The 24,415-nt window shown below is 40.9% G+C and overlaps 1 protein-coding gene across 1 annotated transcript in view; it reads left to right on the forward strand.

Moving 5' to 3' along the window:
- Positions 1 to 299: 299 nt before the first annotated feature.
- LOC137261133 (leucine-rich repeat-containing G-protein coupled receptor 5-like) overlaps positions 300 to 24,415 on the forward strand; it is a 59,216-nt gene continuing 35,100 nt past the window's right edge. Inside the window, exon 1 of the mRNA XM_067798827.1 lies at positions 300 to 783. Coding sequence (XP_067654928.1) covers positions 548 to 783 — 236 coding nt within the window. The 5' untranslated portion in view covers positions 300 to 547. The remainder of the gene's footprint in view (positions 784 to 24,415) is intronic.

Genomic DNA, 24,415 nt, shown 5'->3' on the forward strand with positions numbered 1-24,415 from the left:
TGTTGAATACGCTGCAAATATTAACATTCTGAAGCCGAGTTCATTCTGAGATTTTGTTAGCTCACTTAAGTGATTAGTTTTAGAAGTAATGCTATTGGCTAGTGACAAATCCCAGCAAACCCAGCCATTCCGTCCCTGATATCTCGGCGATAGCTCGACATCCGTGATGGGAAGCGTCCATTGTGATGGAGCGTTGTGTATTTTCCCATCCTTAATCTGTTCAGGCTCTAATATCAGTAACCTCTTGAATAATATCATCTTCTCATTCACAGGTTATCTTAGTCCCGCCCCCTGGTGGTAGATAAAGGAACCTGCGAAGCCGTCTCCGGCTACTTCAATCACAATGTATTGACCCATACCTGGCCGGGAACGAGATGTCTTCTTGTGCGTTCCCTAGGATTGATAGACGCAGGCCACTTCCCACACCCCTCAAGCAGACGACTCTGTACAAGCAGACGACATCCGGTCTCCTTTCTCGTGATAACACCCCTAACTCGGTTACTCCAGAAGTGTTACTCGTTCCTTCCCCAGCGATATTCTGATCACCATGTGCCTGGTGTGGAAAACTCTTCGTCTGTTGTTGCTATGGATACTTTACCATCCTCCTTCCATTCCATGGGGGTGCAAAGGTCAGATGCCACCCACAGTGGTCAACTCGACCGTTCCATGTCCAAAGAAATGTGTTTGCACGGAGTCGAACCCAGAGTCGAACCTCATGGTGGTGTGCATCGGCCAGAACCTGACTGCTGTGCCACCAAATCTCAGCCGACACACAACCCATTTGTAAGTAACTAGAAATTTCCTGAATTTACCTTTTCTTCACAATGAATCAAAGTGTGCAGACTGCATACTGAATATCATACCGGTTACTGTAATTTGCTTTCGCTTTAGCAACACAAAGAAGTAGTTAAGATCCAGAAAGACTTAAGACAGTTGTTTTATACATTGCCTACCTTCAACCCACAACATACAGAAACATTTTATCCAATATCCTACACTTCACAACAAAGCCAATCGGTTTAATGTAATATGAAGACCTCATTAGGTTTGAACACTCAATACATCGCCTTGAGCACAATATTTAATAGTGCAAGATACTGTTGCGATTTTAATAGTCCTAGTTTAGCAAATTACTTTAAATGTAATCTACACCTCATATTCACCAGCGTCATGACTAATATATCCCAGATGTCTTATCAATATAGAAAAGCGAGAATGTCAAAATCTTGAATGATATAAGAAACGAGTTTCGCTTGATAATGTCTTCCTGTTTGTTATTGGCGATACCTGCCACTCCTTTCGCCTGTTTGCGGAAAGAACATAATGATGCAACTGTGAGATGCGGGGATGGAAATCTGTTTCACCATCTCATGCTGTTTTCCTTCATTTGTCGGCATATCCTGTATGTTTTGTTGTATGTATTTATAGATACTCATTGACAGTCCCGGTCTCTAAATGTAGGAGTCGCGTAGAGGTGGTTCTGTCGCGGAATTATCGTCGGAGAGGTGACTGTGTTGGAAGGCTATTGTCGGTGTGATGATGTGTTTGGAGGCTATTGTCGGAGAGGTGACTGTGTTGGAAGGCTATTGTCGGTGTGATGATGTGTTTGGAGGCTATTGTCGGAGAGGTGATTATGTTGGGCGGCTATTGTCTGAGAAATGGTTGTGCGGGCGGCTATTGTCTGAGAAATGGTTGTGCGGGCGGCTATTGTCGGGAGGTGGTTGTGTTAGGCGGCTATTGTCAGAGTGGTTGATGTTTTGGGAGTCTATTGTCAGAGAGGCGCTTGTGTTGGGTCGCTATTGTCGGTGAGGTGCTTGTTTTGAGAGGCTATTGTCGAACAGGTGGTTGTGGCATGGCTATTAACGGAGAGGTACTTGTGTTGGGAGGCTATCGTCCAACAGATGGTTGTGTTGGGCGGCTACTGTCGTAGAGGTGGCTGTGTTGCGAAGCTTTTGTCAGGGGGTTTGTGTCGGAGAGCGTGTTGTTGCGGGGCTATTGTAGGAGAAGTAGTCCTTTCGCCCTTAATACAATCTAGTACTATTACTATTACTACTATTGCTGCTACTACTGCTGTCACAACGGATACTGTTATTGCTATTGCTAACACAACCACAGCGAATACTACTAGTGATGGCACGACCATAATCGCCCCCTCTACCATCTCACCAGGTCGTACTAAAACGAATGCGTATTTTCCGAGGATATGCTGACCTATTCTCTCTTCCCTTTGCTGCGATCAGTGAGCGTCGATCACTGTTAAAATCTATGTGTAGCTACAGAAGCTTTATTGATACACGGATATAAAACACCACACTGCAGAAAAATAACGGCATTGTTTATCAAATACTAGCTCAGACAGGGAAGGTGTCTGGAATCTGCTTAACTGTGACAGATGCTTCCTCCTCCCTCCAAGGGACGATGGGGTAGTGTAGTGGTTAAGCGTTCGCTAGTCCCGACGAAGGCCTGGGTTCGATTCCCCAAAGTGGGTACTTTGTGTGAAGCTCATTTCTGCCGTTTTATCGCTGGACTATTGATAAAAGCGGCGTAAAACTACACTAAACTCACTCCTTCCCCCGAATCTCATTTGGTTTTCTCTCGCCTCATCGAGCCAATACCTTACGGACAAGCTTACCCTTTTGACGAACACCTGGTGTTCATCACTGATTTGTAGAGATCCATCGAAGAAGACTGACCAGTTTTGCTTTACATGGCCTCTGGAACTTGTTTGGTTGGTAATCGAGAAAAAATGAACTCTGCCATTAACACTTAGCTCGCCTCAATACCTGCGTAGCTACAGGAAGAAAAGGTCAGACAATGTGTATATACTAGTATTGTACAAACCTGACAGTTATCTGTGTATATTATATGTTGAATGTAGGTAACACGGTCTGACTGACGAGGGGTGACACTGCTATAAAGAGGTGTACATCAGACCGTATTTCCCGAGAGTGAAGCATACTATGTGTTTAGCTTACCGCCATGTTAAGTGTACACAAACTATCATTTTATTTTGTTTTGAAAATCACTACCGACTATTTGACATATAAACAAAATGGCGTCTGCCTCTCGACTGGATTGTTTTAATCAGTGAAATATAATCTAATTAGTTTTGGGAATTGGTCGAAGTCTCACAACTGATGATTGTTTCATTACCAACGAAAGATCTTCGAAAGAAATTGGTTAGCGTCATTTTCCGGATTTTCCAGTTCAGTTTGTTATTGCAGATATGTATAACATTGGGCATTGTGCTACTTTAAATTGACGATTAACAATAATAATAATAATAATAATCTATCATGTACGTAAACCTGGAGTCTTCAAGAAATATTCAGTGATGACTATTCAGTTACTGAAGTGAGTTTTCTAAGAATTAAACGAGTTTTCAGTCCCTTACAACTTCCTAAATATGTTCCATTGTCAGGTGTTTCAAACATTAAACCAGTAGTTATAAAATCGTTTGTGTTCGATTAGAGAAAACGTGATCGATTGCTTGGTTGTCTAGTGACTGCGACGAATCTTCGATTGTGTCAGTTAATCGGAACACCACTAATTCTGACAAGCTTAGAACTGCTATAAAAATAGTTAATTATGTTTAAGTTGAGCGTGCAAACGATTCAGTGTATAAAATAGCTGAAATAAAGCAGTTGAAGTCTGTGAAATAAAATTCTACATAATGAACTCAAAACAGCTAATCGAGCGGTTTTCGATCTTCGGAACTGCATGCGTCATGTTATGACGTCATGCGATTGTCAGCGACACAGCTTCTCGTATGTGAGTTTGGTGGTTACCCTGGCAGCGGGGGGTGGGGGTGGGGTGTGGGGTGTGGGGAGGGTGACATGGACTTGTTAAAGTGTCATTGAAGATTGAAATAAAGGTATATACATTGTGATTTACACAAAGGTAAGATAGAGTATCGTGTATTTCTGTTTCTTTTGCCAGCTATTTTATGAAACGATTTGAATTATGCTAAATGTATAATATTATTACAGGAATACCTTATTGAATCATACCTGAGAGTGTGTCCATACTCGCCCGTTACCTGTGAGCCTGTTCTTGCATTTGAGGTCACATCTTACTATTTCAGCGTTCTATTTCATTAAGGGAAGGGGTGCGTGATTATTATTTACATATCAACACACAGACGGCGGTTCTTTATTATTTACATTGATTTAAAGTCAGCTTTCGATTCAGTTGACAGGGATATCGTTTTGTATACGACATGTCAAATCGAATACCTTAAATGTTAAATATGCATTACGATGAAAATGTTAGGTTCTGTTTCAATGAAGTGTGGATAGACACTAATTGTTATTGTTCATTTGGGGTACGTCAAGGGAGTGCCTATTGATAGTCTGATATTTTGCCAACATCAAGTGTTACAGTTTTTTATATGCATAGAACCTTTAAAGATCTGTTGTTTGCAGAAGACCTGTCTTTGACTCTCCAGTTCTCGGGGCGCGGTGGGCGAGCTAAGGCGCCAGGCTAGTAATCCCTGCCTGGAGGTGCCAGGATCGAACCCATATGTGACCTGGTGGAAAAAAAACTGGGAGTCAGCTTTGTGTGCATACTCTTTCGGTGTTGTTACGACCCCCAGTGTGCAGTGCACAACCCTGTGCACTTAAAAGAACCCACAAATGCGTTGGTGCGCCTAGTAGGCTGCAAGATTTGTATGATCCCAGGGAGTTCAGACTGAAAATACGATGTGCCGTTGTGATAGATATCCAGTGATCGGAGGGAAAACAAAACGCCCTTGAGCAGTTGAACTGGCGAACTGGATATGAGAGCTATACAAATGTCTATTATGATATATAACAACTTTATAAGGGTGGACAAATTGGTTAAATATTGTAATACATAAATGGAAATAAAGTAAAGTAACTGTTTTAGAAAAGCTGGTAAACTAAAACAAACATGAAAGTTTGTTTTGAATGGCGAAAGCTTAGAAATTGTTTCATTGAATTAATATTTGAACGTTCACTGTTCATAGTGCACATCGTGATGCATAACAACAAACATTAGGTGGGCGTTCTGAAAAGGTATATGCGATCCTGACATCGCATGTATATTTCATATAGTGCGTAAATGAGTTAAAATGTAAAGTTGCATCGCCAGTATTTTAGCATTCTTGTGACTTATAAAAGCCAACTGAGACGCAATAAATAGCTGTCAATGTTAACATTCTTATTGATAGTTAGCTTCATTTACTTGATAATATGACACTTTGTATTCTCACAGATGTGAAATTTGAGGAATTAACTGTCACTTAATAAACGTGTTCACGATAACTTTAGTAAATCTTCATCGTCTTAGAAGGTGCGAATATTGCAACTAGACGGCTGCCGTTCAACGTTCATCAGTTGTGTAAACCGATTAAATATATGTATTGGATCTGAGTGATATCACAAGTTGAAAATATTATCCTCAAAAATAACCACACACACACGCGCACGCGCGCGCGCGCAGATAGATAGATAGATTGTATGTATATGTATATGTATGTGTGTGTGTGTGTGTATACGTATATACACACGCACACACACACACCAATCTATCTATCTGCTTGTGTATACAGAGAGAGAGAGAGAGGTAGAGAGAGAGAGAGGTAGAGAGAGAGAGGTAGAGAGAGAGAGAGAGGTAGAGAGAGAGAGAGGTAGAGAGAGAGAGAGAGAGGTAGAGAGAGAGAGAGAGAGGTTGAGGATTAGTCATATTAGTCATGGACTTCTGGACTTGACCGATATTATTAATTAGACTGTTTTGGACTTGCTTTCATTGTTCCGTCGATTTTATCGAAAAGGTAAGAGATAATTTTCCAGTTTGCCTGCAAAAAACACAAATCATAATAGGAAATAGATACATTGCCTTGAGCAAACTGCGGTCTCACTAAACCGTTCGTATTTCAGTAACGTGAAATACATCATGAGCCTGTGGCATCTTTAAGGAGTAAAACTTTATCTGTGTAATCTAAATATCCAACCATTCGATTCCCTTCGTATCAAAGAAATAAGAGAAAGAAAAATATTTTAATTTGTGTTGAGAGCAATATCTAACGAACATATATTAAATGCACACAGGCCAAGCTTCAGAACGGAAGCTTTAGTTGTTGTTTTTTTTAACTGTAAGCGAGTCAATCGCATCAGGGCGGTGGGGTAGCCGAGTGGTTAAAGCGTTCGCTCGTCACGTCGAAGACCCGGGTTCGATTCACCACATGGGTGCAATGTGTGAAGCCCATTTTCTGGTGGCCCCTGCCGTGATATTGCTGGAATATTACTAAAAGCGGCATAAAACTAAACTCACTCACTCACTCACTCACTCACTCAATCGCATCAATTTCCCAAATCCTTCGTGTGATACGCCACCATTTCTGAAGACTCATTGGTTTATATTTTGTGATCTCTTTACACGAGTGTCCATTTCGATCCAACACTGTTTAAGAGATATTTTATTTGATTATAGATTAGTCATCTACATAAAATATTAACGGCATCTAGTTTTCAAATTCGTGTATAACTGAGGAAGTTCTATTAACGTAGCACTCAGGGAGACATGGTGTAAAACAAAACATAAATTGTGGCGCTATAAATGCTATTTATGTCATTAAATGTTCTGTGGGTAAGTATATCGGGAAAAGAGAACAAAAAATTAGAAAGAAGAATCAGCCTACATCGATCCCACATAAACAAACCCCGAAATCACGCTGTTCCTCTCAGTGAACGGATAAATGTGGCATTGGCTTCTTCATTACAAGGTTTTTTCATTATTAGTTTTTAAACCGATATTTGCACTTAATTATAGCAATGACAATGTTTTACTCGTGAAAGAATTTATATTTTATTTATAAAAATAAGCTCCAAAATTGAATGGCAAAACATGTTTTGTGTACGTGATAGTATGCTATTGTTGCTATGTGCAATATGACGTCATAGGATCCTGCGTGACGCTATGTTATGTGTCAATTACTACATAAGCGGGACCCATGGGGTTCCGGGTAGAACTGATCTTCAGTAACTCATGCTTGTCGTAAGGGGCGAGTAACGGGATCGCATGGTCACTGTTGCTGACTTGGTTGACACATGTCATCACATCCCAGATGGGTAGATTGATGCTCATGCTGTTGGTTACTGGACTGTCTGCTCAAGACTCGATTATTTACAGACGAACGGCACCATGTAAATCTGGAGTACTGCTTAGTGCCCCGTAAAACTAAACTCATTCAGTTTTAAACGGACTGAATATGCAAGACAGAATGTGCCTGCAGGGAAAACGTTTGCCAAACTTAGATCAATCTCACATTTATTCTTCACTGCTATGTCGCTGCGTTGTTTTGTGCTTTATGTCAATATTGATAAACACGGTATTGGAGTAGGTAGTGATAACATGGATGATGCATATGGGTGTGACGAAAACAGTACTGACGTGGGCAATGGTCGTGACGTACGGCGTATATAGGTCAACACGGCACTCGATTGACAACAAAAGGTTTCGTCTGATGGTCTACACTCTCAGAGAAAGTTTACGGCAGTGCCTCATGTCCGTCGTCTACAAGCTTACTTGGGTTCAGTCTGTTTGTCCAAGGCTTATTACAGGCATCATCCAGTAGCGTCCTAAAGCTCTCACATCTCACGTTATCACGTGGAGTCCTTGCTCATGTCAACTTCTTACTATTTATCTCTTTGATCTTGGCCGTAATGAATAACTACTTCCGGTCCTGATTGGTGGGGCGACTGATGACTTCCGGGATATGACGTGTGTCGCGGTGTGACTGACAGCGCTTATTCTGATTGGTTGGGATAATGATGATCAATAGTCGGAACTATGATCTAGTGAGTCTTTTCTTCAAATGGTTAAATGTGTTCAAATGATCAAATACTCCAAACACCACACTGCTCAGTAATTTTCATTTTATCTCAGCTTCTTCAAGGGCGACCAAGTTGTCTGAGGCCCAGTAACACGCTGTGTTGAGTTGCGTCCCATAGTAACAGGGACAAGTTTTGATCGCTTGTTCGAACCATGTGTTTAATCCTAAATGACATATCTGTCTTTCCACCTCATGAGGCAGAGACCCTGTGATTGTTCTGAATCCATGCTTTCAGATTCCTACATTATTGTCACAAGCCCGTTTCTCTGTAGATAATCGATCAGTCTCAAGGAATAGTTATAAGATCTCAGAAAAGAATGTCTGATTTTGTTTGGACATGTCACCTTTGACCATAAAATTGTTTCTACTTCATAATGGTTGTAGTTTCGGTTCATATGAATTACGTTCTCGTTGTTATTCTTGACTGATTTACCACCCTGTAGAAATTCTGGACTACATTCCTATCCGAGAGCACCATTCATTAAAACAGCCATGACGTGAACACCATTGTAAACGTACTTCCTTTGTAAAGCAACAGTTTCCTTTCTGGAACGGGAACACCTAAAGGTATGGAAGCGCAACCGTCAAGCAGTTGTTTGTGGCAAAATTCAAAATTTATTTCGGGGCGCCGTTGAGTGTATGGGTATGGGTATGTGTGAGAGCTTAGCGTTGTTTTGAAGAGTGTTTGAGTAACATACACAACGTGACAACCAGATAAGTTGGGAAACCTCGCAGCGATGTTAGTACAAAGGAACGCGTGCATGTTGCTAATAAATCCAGGCTTTTAGTCAGGTCGAATCTGGATTATGGACATGTGATACCAGATCTATGTACGGCTTAAGGGACACTTTCGTCATTGTTTCCCTGGTAACTGTTGTAAAATATAGACAGTTTCTTCCCCTATTGACAACTGTTTTACGCACACAGATGGCTAATCCCGCTATTGGCAACTGTTGTACAATACAGATAATGTCTGCCACTATTGGCAACTGTTGTACAATGCAGATATATTCTTCCCTTTGTTGACAAATGTTTTACAATACAGATAATTTCTGCCACTATTGGTAACTGTTGTACAATACAGATGATTTCTGCCACTATTGGTAACTGTTGTACAGTACAGATGATTTCTTCCATTATTGACATCTGCTTTACACCATAATAACTTCCCTTGCCACTGACTACTATTGAACAATACAGATACAATCTTCAACTATTGACACATGCGTTACATGATAATGACATATCTCGACATGGACAACTCTTTACAACATAGATAGTTGCACAGCAAAACAATGTCCGTAACTGCTCTCTGTTTTACGGCATGGATAGTGTCCTCCTCTCTAAATTACATAAAAAGCCATCACCAAAGCATAACCATACTCAGTTTCAGAAAGAAACAATTTCGACTGAGCGTAAAAGGAAAATACAAGCGAAAAACATATGAATGGATCTCTGTCACTGGTGAATGCAGGTTTTCGTGTAAACAGTAAGCATGTTGTATCAGTACCATCCTTCACCAACAGAATTTACATCCAAACGGATGTCTTTTTACTTGAACTGACACCAGTAGTCCTGTCATGCGACGCCAGGTCGTAAACACCCCGGACAATCAACTACTTGCCCAGGAATCCAGTCATACGTTGGCATTTTTACCGATGTTATTGAAACTGAAAACAACACTGTATTTCGAATAACCACTGTGCAAGTGCAGAGTTCCTGTTACTCATAAATATACAGTCAAATATAAACACGCAGTTTCGTAGTTTACTCAGCGTAACTGATAAGTGCTAGTAAGGTTATGGTGGAACGTCAATCCAGTAGGAGTAGCCTAGTGGTTAGCGCGTTCGCTTCTCCTGCCGAAGACCCGGGTTTGATTGCCATCGTGAGTTCAGTGTGTGAAGCCCATTTCTGGTGTCTCTCGCCGTGATGCTGCTGGAATATTGACAAAAGTGGAGTTACATTAAACTCACTCATCCACTCATGTGTCTCCAAAGGACCACAGCAGCAAAAGCGGTACAGAAGCGGTATGTTAATGAAATGCATAAAGGGATATTTATCTCATTCGAGTTTAAATTCAGCTAAGGGCAGGAGATACAGACTGATATTGTACGGTTCGGTTTACCGATATATATTATTCAATATCTTTACTTGTCAGCCAGGAGAGCAGATCTTTAATATGTTTCGCATATGGTACAAGAGAGCTACTATTTTCTTGCAGTCTAAAATGAATCGATCGCATCCATTTAAACACATACAGGCCGGCATAAATTGATAAACAGTTTTGAAATATTTGGCTGTGATAAATTTGCTATAATTCACAAATAACACTTTCACATTTCGGAAGACCCTGTGCCCAGATTTTCGAAGCTCTCTTAGCGCTAAGATTGTCGTAAGGTAATGTCACGGTATGGCACTTACGACTGTCTTAGCGCTAAGAGAGCTTCGAATATCTGGGCTCTGACATATTTACAATGTAACTGGTATCAGCTGAATGCCTCGGTTGGAGAAAGGTGTATGATAGAGACTAAGTGAACCAAATGCATTTAAGAAAATTAGAGTTCGTGCTTAGATTTAGTATTTACAGAACAAATTACATATTGATCCCAGCACTCTTCCTTTTTGGACTGATAATGTCGGTTTGAATGGATGGTAAAACAGGTTAAATGTAGAAAACATGGACTAATCAAGTCCTGAAACGAAATTTGATTTCTAATTTCTCTCGATCAGTGAAACTACAAATTACCTACTGTGTAATTTCATTTATTGTGGCAAATGAGACTTGGGTAAATTGCTCAAGGGTATTAAACGTCTAACGTCGAACAAGATGGGTTGGATTTATGCCTTATGAGGACACGCACAAGCCATAAGTAGCAGCACTGAAGATGAACGATAGCTGAAGATATAATATACATACACGAAGACCGCAGTTTGGCTCGAAGTAATGCTACTTACTTTCATTCGTACGTTGAGTAAATCGATGTTTTTGATTTATACTTACGCTCCCTAACGATACTAATGTTGAATTACCTCTTTATTTGGGTAGACAAGAACGACGGGGAACCTTGATGAGATGGATGGTTCACTGTGAGCATTAGTTCCCCCACTTCCTCGGTATAGTGTGACGTAGCGTTATTCGGGTGATTAGATTTATGGGTATTGACTATGAAAAAAGTCACTTCTGGAACAGGTATGGTTCATTTAGATCAGTTCAAGGACTACGCATAAGACTCGTTGTGTTACTGTCATCGAGTACAGACAGCTGTGCAGCACAAATCAGCCGCCGAATGTTTTTAACGAAGCATCTGAACTTAAAGTGGGCTATTAGTTTAAATTGAGGGGAGTGGGGAAAATACATTCTCTCTGGTTATAAGTGGTAGGTCGTGCACTGTAAAATAAATATATTTTTGTATTTCCTTCGCTCTTGACCTTCTGTGGGACACCTGTTCTCTGTGTGTCTTATCTTGACCTTCACAAGGCCACTGAAGGACAACAGTGTGTGCCCTGTGTGCCCTGTGTGCCCTGTGTGCGAAATAATCACCCGCCCGGTAGCCCGTGGCAAATAAAAATGAAGCCGGAACTGTAAATCTTCACAGTCACTGGCCCGATTGGCTAGAGAAGTTCCATGGGCTCTATGACTTGCTATGTTATAATGCACTTTGAAATAATGCAGGATTATGGCCTGATAGAAATCTTGATCATATTTGCAGCTTAATGACGAAACACATCTCATGCCGGCACTCTCTTATTCTCATCCATGTTTATAAATCGTTTGCTTAGTTCTTACATTCAAATTTCGGGCTAGAAAATAGTTTTTGTGAGCATGTAACTATCAGGTACATCTAAATATTTAAGTTTTAAACTTTTTCGCACATCATTGCCTCTGTCTGACCTTGCCCTTCTCTTTCACCTTTATTTGTCTCTGCCTGCTCAAGGCCCTCTCGAGGAGTCCTTAGTATCTTTCTATCTGATCTTCCCTTTTCTGGCGCAATTTATTTGTCCATTTTGCACCTATGCAAAACGCTAGTCATCTCTGTCTTGTCAGTCGGCTCTAGGACATCCTTTTTATCTCTGTCTCCTCTTGGCCTTTTTGTGCCGCTTTCCATATCTCTGTCTTTTCACGGGATTATCTGTGCCTCACCATGAAACATCCTCATCTCTCTTTTTGTCTCATCTTCACTTCTTCTGTTGTTCTCTGTGACTGTGACCATCTCCACTGGCCCTTGGGATTCTCTGAGTCTCTCCACCACCTCTCTCAGTCTGTGCTTCCATCTCCCAGTCCTTTCCAGGACACTTGAATTCAGTTCCTGGCTTTTACTTGGTCGCTCAAGGACACCTTTATAGTGTCATGCTCTCCTCTCATTCGAGGATATCCAAATGTATCTACGTTTGATATTATTTCAAATCCTGTCTCTGTGACCCATACAGTTCCCTGTCTGATCTGCTGTTTTGTCGGTCATGCTGTCAACCAATAGTTCGGGTAACCAAGGTTCTGGTATTTACAGACCACCATAAGACTATTTATAGATATACAACAGGGTGGGAATGACAGAACCTTTGTGAATACAAATGATATTTCGACAATCAGAAAACATCTCAGATAAAAGCAGGCACCTTTTAACGATTTCTACTGCATTTTAAATCTGTGTTATTGAATTACTATCGATCAGTGAACTGATGATACCCGTAAATAAATGGACTCTATAATCTACTGACTCTCATGAGTATGTTTTTAGCACTATTCCAGCAAAGCACGGCTGGGACACCAGAAATGGGTTTAACACATTGTGGGGAACGTGTAACCATATGGGGAATCAACGTGGTAAGCGAACGCTTTAACCACTCGGCTACCCTACCATTAAGACCGGAACAGGTCTTGTGTGAGGGATGAATTTCCACGTGTGTATGGTTATAACATAATGTCCTTGTATTTTAATTGAATTCGTCGCACAATTGGCATTAAATATTAAATCTGAAACCTCATTCCTCAAACAACGTTTCAGAATGACGTCATGTTCATCGCTATTGTTCCTGATGAATCTTTTCTGCATCGCGTATTTTATAAAATCAGCAAATCTTAAAGTACCTATATTTGTTTATATCTACTATCTACCAGAGTCGTAAGTTATTTCCGTCACAGTTAACTGTCTTGACATGCCCACAGAATCCTCGGATGTCAAACGTGACTCCGCGTCATTTGTCTCCTTTGGTAGCGTACAATCACTAAGACATGCGCAGACATTCTCTTATGTTCTTGCAACCAGAATTACCTCAGCTAAATGACCCACAGAAGACTTACATCGCCAGTTAACGTAACTGTCGTCTGCCAAACACAATTATCGTTTGCGTCTGTCATTTACTCCTCTGCTTCACTATCGTCTCCTTCTTGATGTCTATCAGATGAATGGCATTTGAGGCGCTTCAGCTCCACGTTCCATCAGCTAATATAAGATATCAACATCGGTTTCATTTCATATATGTTAACGTTACACCACGAACAATTGGCTATTAAATGGGTGAGTGAGTGAATTTAGTTGTACGCCACATTTAGCAATATTCCAGCAACATCACGGCGAGGGACACCAGAAATGGGCTTCACGTATTCTTCCCTAGTCTGCCTCACATTGTGCTCATGTGGGGAAGCGAACTCGGATCTTCTGCGTGATGAGCTAAAAACTTAAGCACCAGACTACCCCACCTACACGGTATTTGGGTATAGGGTTTACCACTGAAATGTGACATTATTTAAATTGTCGAATTAGGATTAATTCCATTCCCACCATCCCTCCGACTAGATCTATTTGCAGTAGTACGCATCAACACTGCATCTTTCGCCCAAGTGAGCAAAGCGACACACGGGCACCAGTAAGCGGATCCTTGTTTTAGATGACGTCAAGGTCCTGATTCTAACTTTCAAAAGACATTAAGGGGATGTAAGTAAGAATGATTGGCTCGGAGTTGACACTGGAAAAAAGTGTTAATGTTGTAAATGTCTCCTCGGAAAGACTAGGTTTTACAAAAGAATACAACTTTTGAAATGTCTGCAAGGGGAGGTAACTTGTGACTGCTGGTAAATGATTTATTCCTTTGTACGTCCCAAGAACTCATCACTTGTTATCTGGTGAGTGAGTCAAGTCAGGGAATATTGTGTCCAAACCACCCTTTTCCGTTTATGCCGGGTGCATCCTCCTATCCTTCTTAGGGCGGAGACACTGTCAACTACACCACAGAAGCGATCCATCCTTGAAGTATTCACTTTCAACAGAAAATGCATAGGTCTACTTTCATGAATAAGATAGCAAAACGTACTCATGAATTTTCACCATGAAGCCACGAGACCAAGCTGTCTCGTTGAAAATGATGGTGATGAAGATGACGATTTTGTCTCATTGTCTAGTCTGGTAGCACAAAAAAACAGCTTACCATTGAATCACAAAAATGATGGTGATGATGATGACGATTTTGCCTCTTTGTCGTGTCTGGTAGCAGAAAGAAACATCTTTCCAATAAATCACAAAAGAAATCTTTGTTAGCGTCAATGTCCACGTTGTCGGTTACACTGACAGATTCAAACTGATGGCGCTTTTTACAAAGGGTCTTCGTAAAGACGTGGCGCCAAAGCTAATTCCTCAGGGCCAAACTGGACACTGGGATAGATTGAAATTAAGAATCTCTCATTCATGGGGACCGCTATTTTCAAATTATACCATTTCGCCTCAACAGTGAACCGAACCTTCTGATTAACGCTCAGGAAAGTTTTCTAGCTTAGGTACTTTGACAGATCGATGGAGTTAAAGGACAAATTCCAAAGCTGAGTGAGATAAGAAATGTGATTGCTATTGTAACTCCACAGTTAATAGGTGGCGTAAACGGCGCCATAAACATGAACTATCGCCTTCCTAACTAAATTATCAAGCGAATGGCAAATCCTGCGGCGTATTTGTGTCTGAGCTTGGATGTATAAGTTGTGCCTGGCACGGTGTCTTCATAAATCACGTTTCGTTTTAGAAGGTTTACTGGATCCTCGTCTAAGTACTTCCTGTGACATCACGGGTCATCTTTAACTTCATGCATGAGTTTCCTGGCTTTTGATGTAAGACATGATAGTTATGGAATGATAAGGACTAGCATTTCGTGCAAATCTCTAAATCATGGAAATGAAATTGTTCTCCTGTCGGTTCCCCTTAGTTATCTCCCTTGTCGTCTGTGCGCGTCTGATCAGCGCACAGGATTATGGTATTGATGGCATCGACTAGGATGGAAGTCGTTTCTCCCGTGCCACCATTACATTGTTTTATGTCCTCCAGGATTCTCCTTTTTCTTGGTTGTCCTTCAAATATATCATCTACTTGCCCTTGAACAACCATAGCAGGAGGTGTTAGTTGGGGATTTGAAACATCAGTGAACACACATGTTGGGTTCATTACTTGTAAATGGTTGGGCCTACGATCTAATGTGTGTAGCTTAAAAGCACTTCAGTTTCTGTAATGTATGGTCATACTGCGACAGCTAACAGATTAGAAAGGTTTGATGTTTGGGTTACTTTGATTGGTACCGCGTGTTTCTTAGTATTAACATGTAACGATGACAAAAACCTTGATTTATTGTATTCAGAGAATACATCTGCTAACTAGTCGATTCAAGGCTCTATCATTTGCTGATTGGTCTGTTGTCTATCGCTGGCTCGGGAGTATTCAAACTACACGGACTCGGTGTGTAAATAAGAGTCTGCACCAGACAATCCAGTGATCAAACATTAAAAGCATCGATATACGAAACTGAGGTACGATGATATGTGTCAATCAAGTCAGCGAGTCTGACCCGTCGACCACGTTTGTCGTCTCTTACTTGCATGGCTTGCTGAAGACCCATTCAAATCCGAATGTTCACATGTGTAAAAGATGCCTTCATGAATCAGTATCGGTTCGTGTTATTCACCAAGAGGTTAGCCTTTTTTCGGCGTACCAGTGACACCTTACACAAACTCATGCGGAGGCAAGTCAATTGTTCATCTCAAAGATCCGTATCAGGGAATCAAATCTGACATTATTTTGGTCCCCCACATGGGGACAATGTGTAAGCCTATTTCTAGTGTCCCCCGCCGTAATGTTGCTGGAATATTGCTAAAAGCTGAGTAAAAACATACTCAGTCAGTCAGTCAGTCATTTTCGTGACCGATGTGTCAGTTGAGGAAATGTCTGCCCAAAACGTTTTTTAAGTGATCAAACAAAGTATGAGAGTGAGTGGACAGAGTAATGCAAGATTGTTCCGGGCCTAGAAGTAACGAACTGTGATAACCTAAATCAGAGATAATACTCTCCAAAGGAAAGGTGGCTTTTTGAAAAAAAAAGCCTTTTCTTTTGTCATATAGTCTTGTGGCGGTATTTTTGAAACTTAAGATACAGATAAGAAACAGACGGGATGGTCTCAGTGATCTCTTTTACTTTCAGCTCAGGTGGAAATGAGTGGAAGGGAACTGCATTTTCACACTCTTCGAAATGTGCACTAGAGATTTCTGCTTGTCATAAAATGGACTTGCTCCTCCTGGATTGTAGTAGGCTAGTAGGCTCTTTGTGATGGATAGTTTTAGCTTTCATGATAAAGTCCTTTTAGGTTGTGATTCGTGGTTCCTCGTAAGGCTATTCAAATAAGTTAAACTTTGTTGCATCGTGTCTCCTCATAAAGGTCTTTGTTGAGATGTTTGGTACTGTGAGTTTCGTCATCCTGCTGTTTGAGATCTTTTTCCTCAATTGGCTACGTTAAAATTTCGTTCTCAGCATTCTTCGAGACTTAGCATGAGTGTCTTTGAGATGTTTTCTATTGTGGGCCTCATCATACTGCTCGCGTGGTGCCATCACTGGCTTTCTGTGATCCATTTGTGTCAGTTTGGTGGACCTTTAACATTCATCGTGAGTGAGTTACGTTTTGCGCCACCTTTAGCAATTTTCAAGCAATATCACGGTGGGGGACACCAGAAATGGGCTTCATACCCTTGTACCCATGTGAGGAATCGAACCCGGGTCTTCGGCGTGACGTGCGAACACCTTAATCACTAGGCTACCCCACCACCCCTTAATGCCCAACGGAATCTGATGATTCAACACATAAACGATACCGATTATTCTCTCTCGACCTTTTACCAGCTTTTTGTACGTTTTACGTAAAATATAGAATTTTGAGACATTTAGTGGCTTTAAAAAACGTTTCGGCCACGATTAAGGTTTATACCTTGTTATTTCATCTCCAACTTTGATTTACATTTAATAGCTTTCCTGTAAATTTTGAGAGGGCTATCTAAGTTGTAATAGCCTTTCATTAGAACATTACATGTTTAAGTAGAACGAATGTACTCGTTGTCCTGCAGAACGATCCTTCAACAAGATGAGATCGTCAAACTTCCATGCCCCTTTCTCCTTCGGCGCTCGTTTAAAAAATCGTATGTGTGCATGAGGGATCCCTTTTTAGTCGGTCTGTTCATTGTGGAAATAGTTTGCTTTCAGCTCCATCTTGAAGAAAAGATTATAAATTGGATTCAATATTTAAACAGTCGTTACAAAGTAGTCTCAGCGTCCGTAAGTGCCTCCGAAAGTTCAGAGTTTTCAGACTCAGTCATCTCGCAGAGGTAGGATAAATATTTATAGGCTGTATTAGTGACATGTCAAATGCCCAAGGAGAAATCGCATTTCAGATTAACACCGTATTCCCCGAAAACTAGTGTCTTATTGACACTATTTTCCATGCAACTACTCCTGCCTTCCGTTGTCCCACTGGGACTCCTAACGCAAGACTCGCCATAATGTTCAACAGAGTTAATCTGTGCTATCGGTTTGACACATCGTGCAAGTCATAAAACTCCTGGCCCTGGAATGTCGCAATTACCCTGATGTTGTCGCAATGGACAACGTCCGGCAGATTTCAGACTCATTTACGGCATCAAAACGCCATAGCGTCGAAAACGTGTCCTCGTTAATGTTACCCGAAATGAGGCCCATCACCCAGGCTGGGATATTAGGGAGACTATGTCTGATACGAGTTTGTTATCAACTTGCTGGACTGTAATGTTGAAATCGATAAAACAAGGAACTCGGCGTGCACATTTATATCACTTTTGAGAGATCCGTCTGGTTCAACTCATTTACTTGTTGCTTTCTGGCTTGAATATGATCGAATCTATGATATATGCGTGGTTTTAGTGCACAACTTACCTCTTCTACGAGGGGTGTTCCAAAAGTGGTCGGCCTCACTATATTCTCGATGTCCAATGTTAGAAGAGCTCCCATTTTATTTTGAAGGAATCATTAGCCGAGGCATATCCAGAATTTCACATATGTGGTTAATGTGGTTAACGATATATTTGTCATCACAACACATTGGGGTGTAATATTTCTTTTAACACTGCAGAAAGTGAAAAACAAGCTCTCTTTGTGTACCTCTTGGATGATGGCAGGCGCTCAGATTATATGATCTAAAATATATTCAGTATCGTCTGGATGACTTCACGTCATAATCAACAGACAAAGATTTGGATTGCTTGATTTATATTTTGACGAGGCTTTTATAATATGTTGGGAGCTGACACGTGTTTGACCATTCTGTATTTAGTTTGAACCATTGGCATCATGCATGAATAGCCAAATCATTAGAATCGGTTATGTCTATATGATTACGTCATTTGGAAGGGGGTGGGGTGGGGGATAGTGTCTCCCAAACAAGGTCTTTCAATAAACGTGAAGAGGGGAGAGTCACAAGTGGTTTCAAATGGCTTTGTGATGCACTCTAATATCTAAGTTTGGTTCCAGTGGACTGCTACTTCTCTCAAACACATAAAATTGTTCTTGCGTATTTTGTTTTCTGAAAGTTATGATGCATTTATTGCAGCTTTTTCGTGTTTTGTGTGTACCAAGATAAAAAGTCAAACAAACCGGGTATCGTGAGGCTGGAACATGGCAAAAACAATTTGCTTGAGCTTGACAGATAATATGTAGAAAAATAAAACATAAAAACAGTTGCATTTTCATAATAACTGTCCAGATGAGTCTAACCACTTTTCGGACACCCCTCATAAGCTATTGACAAAGCTAGCAGCTTGGAATTTGGTGTGCTTTGTGTGAACCCTATTGTAGAGACTGATGTCTCTCTCTCTCTCTCTCTCTCTCTCTCTCTCTCTCTCTCTCTCTCTCTCTCTCTCTCTCTCTCTCTCTCTCTCTCTCTCTCTCTCTCTCTCTCTCTCTCTCTCTCTCTCTCTCTCTGTAGTATTATTTAGAGGAACATCGAATATTTAATTGTGTTGGTGTTTGCTTTTCGCTTTACAGTAGTTTGACAAGCAAAGAAACAATGCCTTATGTACTTGAACTTGCTACTATATATATCGTGACATCCCCCCCGACTAAGTTATAAAACAGTTATTGCGTTCATAACTTTATCGTTATATTTTTTTATATGCTAGTTACAGTGAAGAATTTTCATTTCCTGTCCCATGTTGTTGTCAAATACCAAGGGGGAAAATACCGAAATTGTAATTGACCAGAACTGCTCACATGTGATGCCTCGCTCTTGGCGATAGCTGTTCTCCAGCAAGTAGCTTTTCCCTTGAACCCCTGATGCTGTAGTAAGGATTGCATCCGAGTGCACATTATGTATCGATTACATTACATTTAACAGAACCACGTACATTTTTATTGCTATCGGAAAGTTCGTTTCGTTTTTAAGAAAGGATTAAATCAAATAAAGTGTCACAACATAACAAATGGTTTAGTCTTTTATGTAGTTTCACTTTCATAAAAAAATAACCTTAAGTATTTCATAAAAAATAACCCTAAGTAGAATATAGAGAGGAACATCAACATACTGAGTGTCAGTTTATCAAACAACTGAAAAAGAATATAGTTAGAGAGGTTTGTTATCAAAACATTAAAGACGAATGGCCTGCAGGCAGGTTATCATTCACTTTGAAGAGACAAAAAGGAAGTTTGTTTGGAGAGCCCAAGACGTGCTCGAGCGAGTGTATCTGGTATTTATGTTTCCAAGTGATATTCAGGTCACTGTTTGTTGCAGATGTCTTTTTTTAAATCTGTGACAAAACCTAAAGTTCCCTGCTCTGGAAATAGGCTTTAATGTCTTATTGTATGCTTGGACATACAATAACAACTCTCGGGGCAGCACATATTGTTCAATACCCAGAGTGGCCACCCCTGGCAGTGATGCAGGCCCGAAACCCGGCGTCGAACTGAGTAGGTGAGTCTGCTGACGTTGTGATTAGGGATCCGACGCCATTCCTTCTGCAGGGCAGCTGCTAAAGCGTCCCTCGTCAATGGCTGATTTTGGCGGTTCCGAATATGACGCCTCAGTTATTCCCCAATGTGCTCGATTGGGGACAGATCTTGAAGACCTGGAACATGCGTTCGTCAACAAAGTTAACTCTTGGCCACTTTAGCTGCTGCCAGTGTCGCGCAGTCTTGGTTCATCTCAATCTGGCACGTCGGCGTTGGCGTTGGCGTTGGCGTTGGCGTTGGCGTTGAAAGGTCGATTGATGACGTAAAAGTGACGTATCGGTTCATCGAGTGAAACAGACCTGAATACCTGTCGTCTTTTTGCATAGTGACGTTTAGTATACCTCTCTTTGGCCTGTCTACAGTACTGCCAGTCTCTCGTAGACGTGTTACAAATCTTCCGACGGTGGATTTGCAGTATCCCATGGTCCTAGCCACTTGGTCTTGTGTGTGTTCCATCTGTAACTTACCGATTCCTCTCTCCCTCTGCTCTGGTGATAAACGAGGCGTCTTCCTTATTGTCATTCGATTAAAATGAGAATAGCCTTCATGCCCTAATTTCATACAGGTAACTGTGCACAGTTTCCGGGGTTTTTTTTCGTGTAAATTTGGGGGTATTTTTTAACAAAATACGAAATACAATGCAAGTGCACGTGTTCTCTCGATATGTTCTGTTGAGATATGTGTTTTTCGCTATTTTCAGAGCGACGATTATTTTGACAATTTACAGTCGTTTTTATTTTGGAGGTGTTCCTTTTGGCCGCAATTTTCTTTATCCATTTTTATCCATTTCAAATTATTTATCTACGGTTAAGGAAAGTTGTGAATTTTATAAGTAGTATACGGTCAACAGCCTAGAATATCCAGTTTCGATTAATCCATCATCTTTAAAAGGCAAAATAGCTGTGGATGGATCTTTGAAAATAGGTAAATACATTTTAAGCATAAATATAAAAACATTTGATATAACCTGAATTTTTTATTTTACTGACAGTAAAATAGTATACGGCAGGATCTTTATCAGTATGTAGGCATTGATCACCAAGTGTTTGCGAATGACGCGTTCCCCGCTTTAACGGTAATACCCTTCGATCGCAAAACATTCTGAAAAATGAAGTGTTTGTAGCCTGGCGCCGCCGCCTTCGCCACATGTCGGTCGCGAACAAATCAGACAATCACGTGATAGACCAGATAATCCACTGTCAGAAAATAGCGTTTCCTGGTATTTATTAAACAAAAATGTCAAGTTTGAGGTACCCCATATGTGTGTAAGTGCAGAAATTGTGAGGCTTATAATTTTAAAAAGTGTTCAAAAATATATATTCGTTTTCGGACCGTCTTCATGTCTCCACCTCGACCTTAACAGCTGTCTTAGCCTTAAAGCGTGACAGAGAAGTACTCTTGGGCGTATGATGAAAATGGGGGTGTTTCAGTTTCAAGTTAAATTCAAAACGTCATCGCCAAAATTTGTCATGCGTTATATAGAATTTGTTATGTGTTGAACTTATATGCAACATTAAGGTGGAACAAGATGATATCAATGAAGGCAGTGCTGTAAATTTGTGTGTCAGTAAAACATATTGATTCGGGTTATGTAACATATTTTTATATTCAGGCATAGTTTTAGTTTTTTGGAATTTAGTTAGAAAGGGTTGGGTTGGGCATGCAAAACAGGCACAGCGATACATTGACAACATTACCCACCAATGTATGGAACACCAGTGCACCACATAACAGTGTAGGGAGATCCATAACAGTGTGGGTGAGTGAGTGAGTTTAGTTTTATGTCGCTTTTTAGTAACATATCAGTTTCACGGCGAGGGACACGGGAAGTGGACTTGACACATCGTATCCTCCTAGTGAACCCGCGTGACGAGCAAGCGCTTTAACCACTGGGCTACCCCACCGCCTATATCGATAAAAGCATGGGGTGTGCATACAAACTGTGCACAAACAGCGCTAATTGGTTCAAACGTTGTATACAAAACTTCAGAGCGTGCTGTTGTTGGAAGTATGTTGTCGATATCCCCCAAGGACATTGGTAATGTTTAGCGGAATTCAAATAAATTCTGCGATTTCAAAGCCGCCTCATTCTCCGTTAAACAACACAACAAACACATCTCTGTTTGGAGAATCAAATTCAGCAATGTTCGACAATGGATTTCAAAAATGTAGGTCTTGATATCATCTTCTTGGACGAAAGTGTACTGGCAAAGTTAATGCTATCATGACAGTACACACATACATGGGTTTTAGTCAAACAAGTTAATGTATAGGCACTGTCAAACAGCGTATGATATTCATTTGAAGAATAACATGCCTTACCTCCTGGATAGTGGTCAGATTAAATACCAAAACATACAGTATATACATGTTGACATTTGCATAGCGCCGATATCCAGTTCCGCTGCTCAAAGGCGCAGTGTTTCCCTCAATCACTGGATGTGAGAGAACGTGAGTTTAGTTTTACGCCGCTCTCAAAAACATTCCAGCTGTAAGACGGGCGATCAGCAACATCCGATCCGATGAGGTGTCAACCAAGCCTGACTACCCGATCCCGTCAGTTGCATCTTACGACAAGCACGGGTTACTGAAGATCAGTTCTAACTCCCATCTTGAGGTGGAAATTCTATTTCAGAAAGGTGCATTGAGATGCTGACGTCAGCTCCGAAGCTTATCGACTTTATCCAATAAATATTTTTCGAAATTGAATGTAAATGCACTTAAGGCAAGCCTTGATGATCAAGAGTGTTCACCACAAACTATCCGACTGTAGAGCAGTTTCTGTACGTTTATCGGTGTGAAACGTTTATTCGTTTAGATCCTGAAACGCCCCACTCATGTGCTTTGTTATCACTTGACGTGGATCGTTAATATTTCACGATATACACTTATACATTCAAACTGTGGGGCCGTTGGCTCGTCACGACGAGGACCCGGGTATAATGTGTTGAGCCCATTTCGGGTGTTATTGCTGGAGTATTTTTGCGAAAATGTCATATCTATGCCTCTGTCCCTCCTTCGACCCTCCCTCTTAGAGGGAGGTGGATTAGCCTAGTGGTTAAAGCGTTCGCTCGTCACGCCGAAGACCCGGTTCGATTCCCCACATGGCTACAATTGTTAAGCCCAGCTCTGGCGTTCCCCGTGGTGTTTTTGCTGGAATATTTCTGAACGCGGCGTAAAAAAAACCTCACTCACTCCTTCATTTTAGCAATACTGACCCCGGTAAGCAGTCACATATCGCTATGAAGAGTAACAGAGTATTAAAGGTTATCGACTAGTGACCACTGTCACAGTATGCGTTTTATTCAAACAATGAACCTGCACATTAGCTCCCATACGAACAAAACTGCAGCCTAGCAGTCAATCGATACAGCAACATGTCGGATCCGCTCTTGATTAACCTCGTTATTTTCATAGCCTCGCATTACCGCAACATGCTGTGCGTGATCCCTCACTGTTAATTGTTCGAACTCCATTGAAATATACGGCAAACATCCATTAGGTTAATAACTTCATCTTCGGCAAGGAAAAATGTTTCCGGACGAAGATGGTACGACGCATTAGACTGTTACACTGAAAGCAAAAGTGATTGTAAATCTGCATTTGTTTTGCTGTCTTTTGCTCAAAAACGACTCTGAAAAGTCATTTTTACAATCTGAAGATTCAAGGTGAACAGGTGTATACTTGGTTTTGTGTGTGCTGCATGGGGTTTCTATTTGTGTTCCACAGATTTGTTTTTGAAAGTGGATATACAAGTAAGATTCTGCCAAGGAACAGTTTGTTTAATTATCCTGAGTTTGCATGACAGGTTTTAGGAGAACACAACATGGAAGAATGACCAAACCGTATCGAAGTACATAGTCTCAATTGATGACAGAGGTATACTTCGTTAACGTGTTATATTCACCGAGTACCTTGTCCATGACCTTGTAGGTAGTTAGTCATTTAAAGTCATTCGTTTTCACGGGATAATTACAAGGTTTAAGGGCTTGCTATTGTTCGAGAACAGCCAAAACTTCCTTTGGATAATGTTACCACTTTGCATTTTGTGCGATATCCCACTTTCCAGGTCTCGCCAGATGGCGTTCGCTTTTTTAAATTCCCAGAAATTGATGAACGAGGGTGACTGCATTCTCTTCACACAGTGGTTTCTTGTCATATCTTCCTGCGAACCTCTGTTCTAATACGGCCATACTTCCCGGTTCTCAAAAAATGTCCTAGCGGCCCCAAATCGCAACACTAATTATCTCCCTTCCGTCTATCCAATCAGAACATGTGCCACATCGAC

The sequence above is a fragment of the Haliotis asinina genome, chromosome 14 (assembly GCF_037392515.1).
Source record: "Haliotis asinina isolate JCU_RB_2024 chromosome 14, JCU_Hal_asi_v2, whole genome shotgun sequence".
NCBI classification, from domain to species: Eukaryota; Metazoa; Mollusca; class Gastropoda; order Lepetellida; family Haliotidae; genus Haliotis; species Haliotis asinina.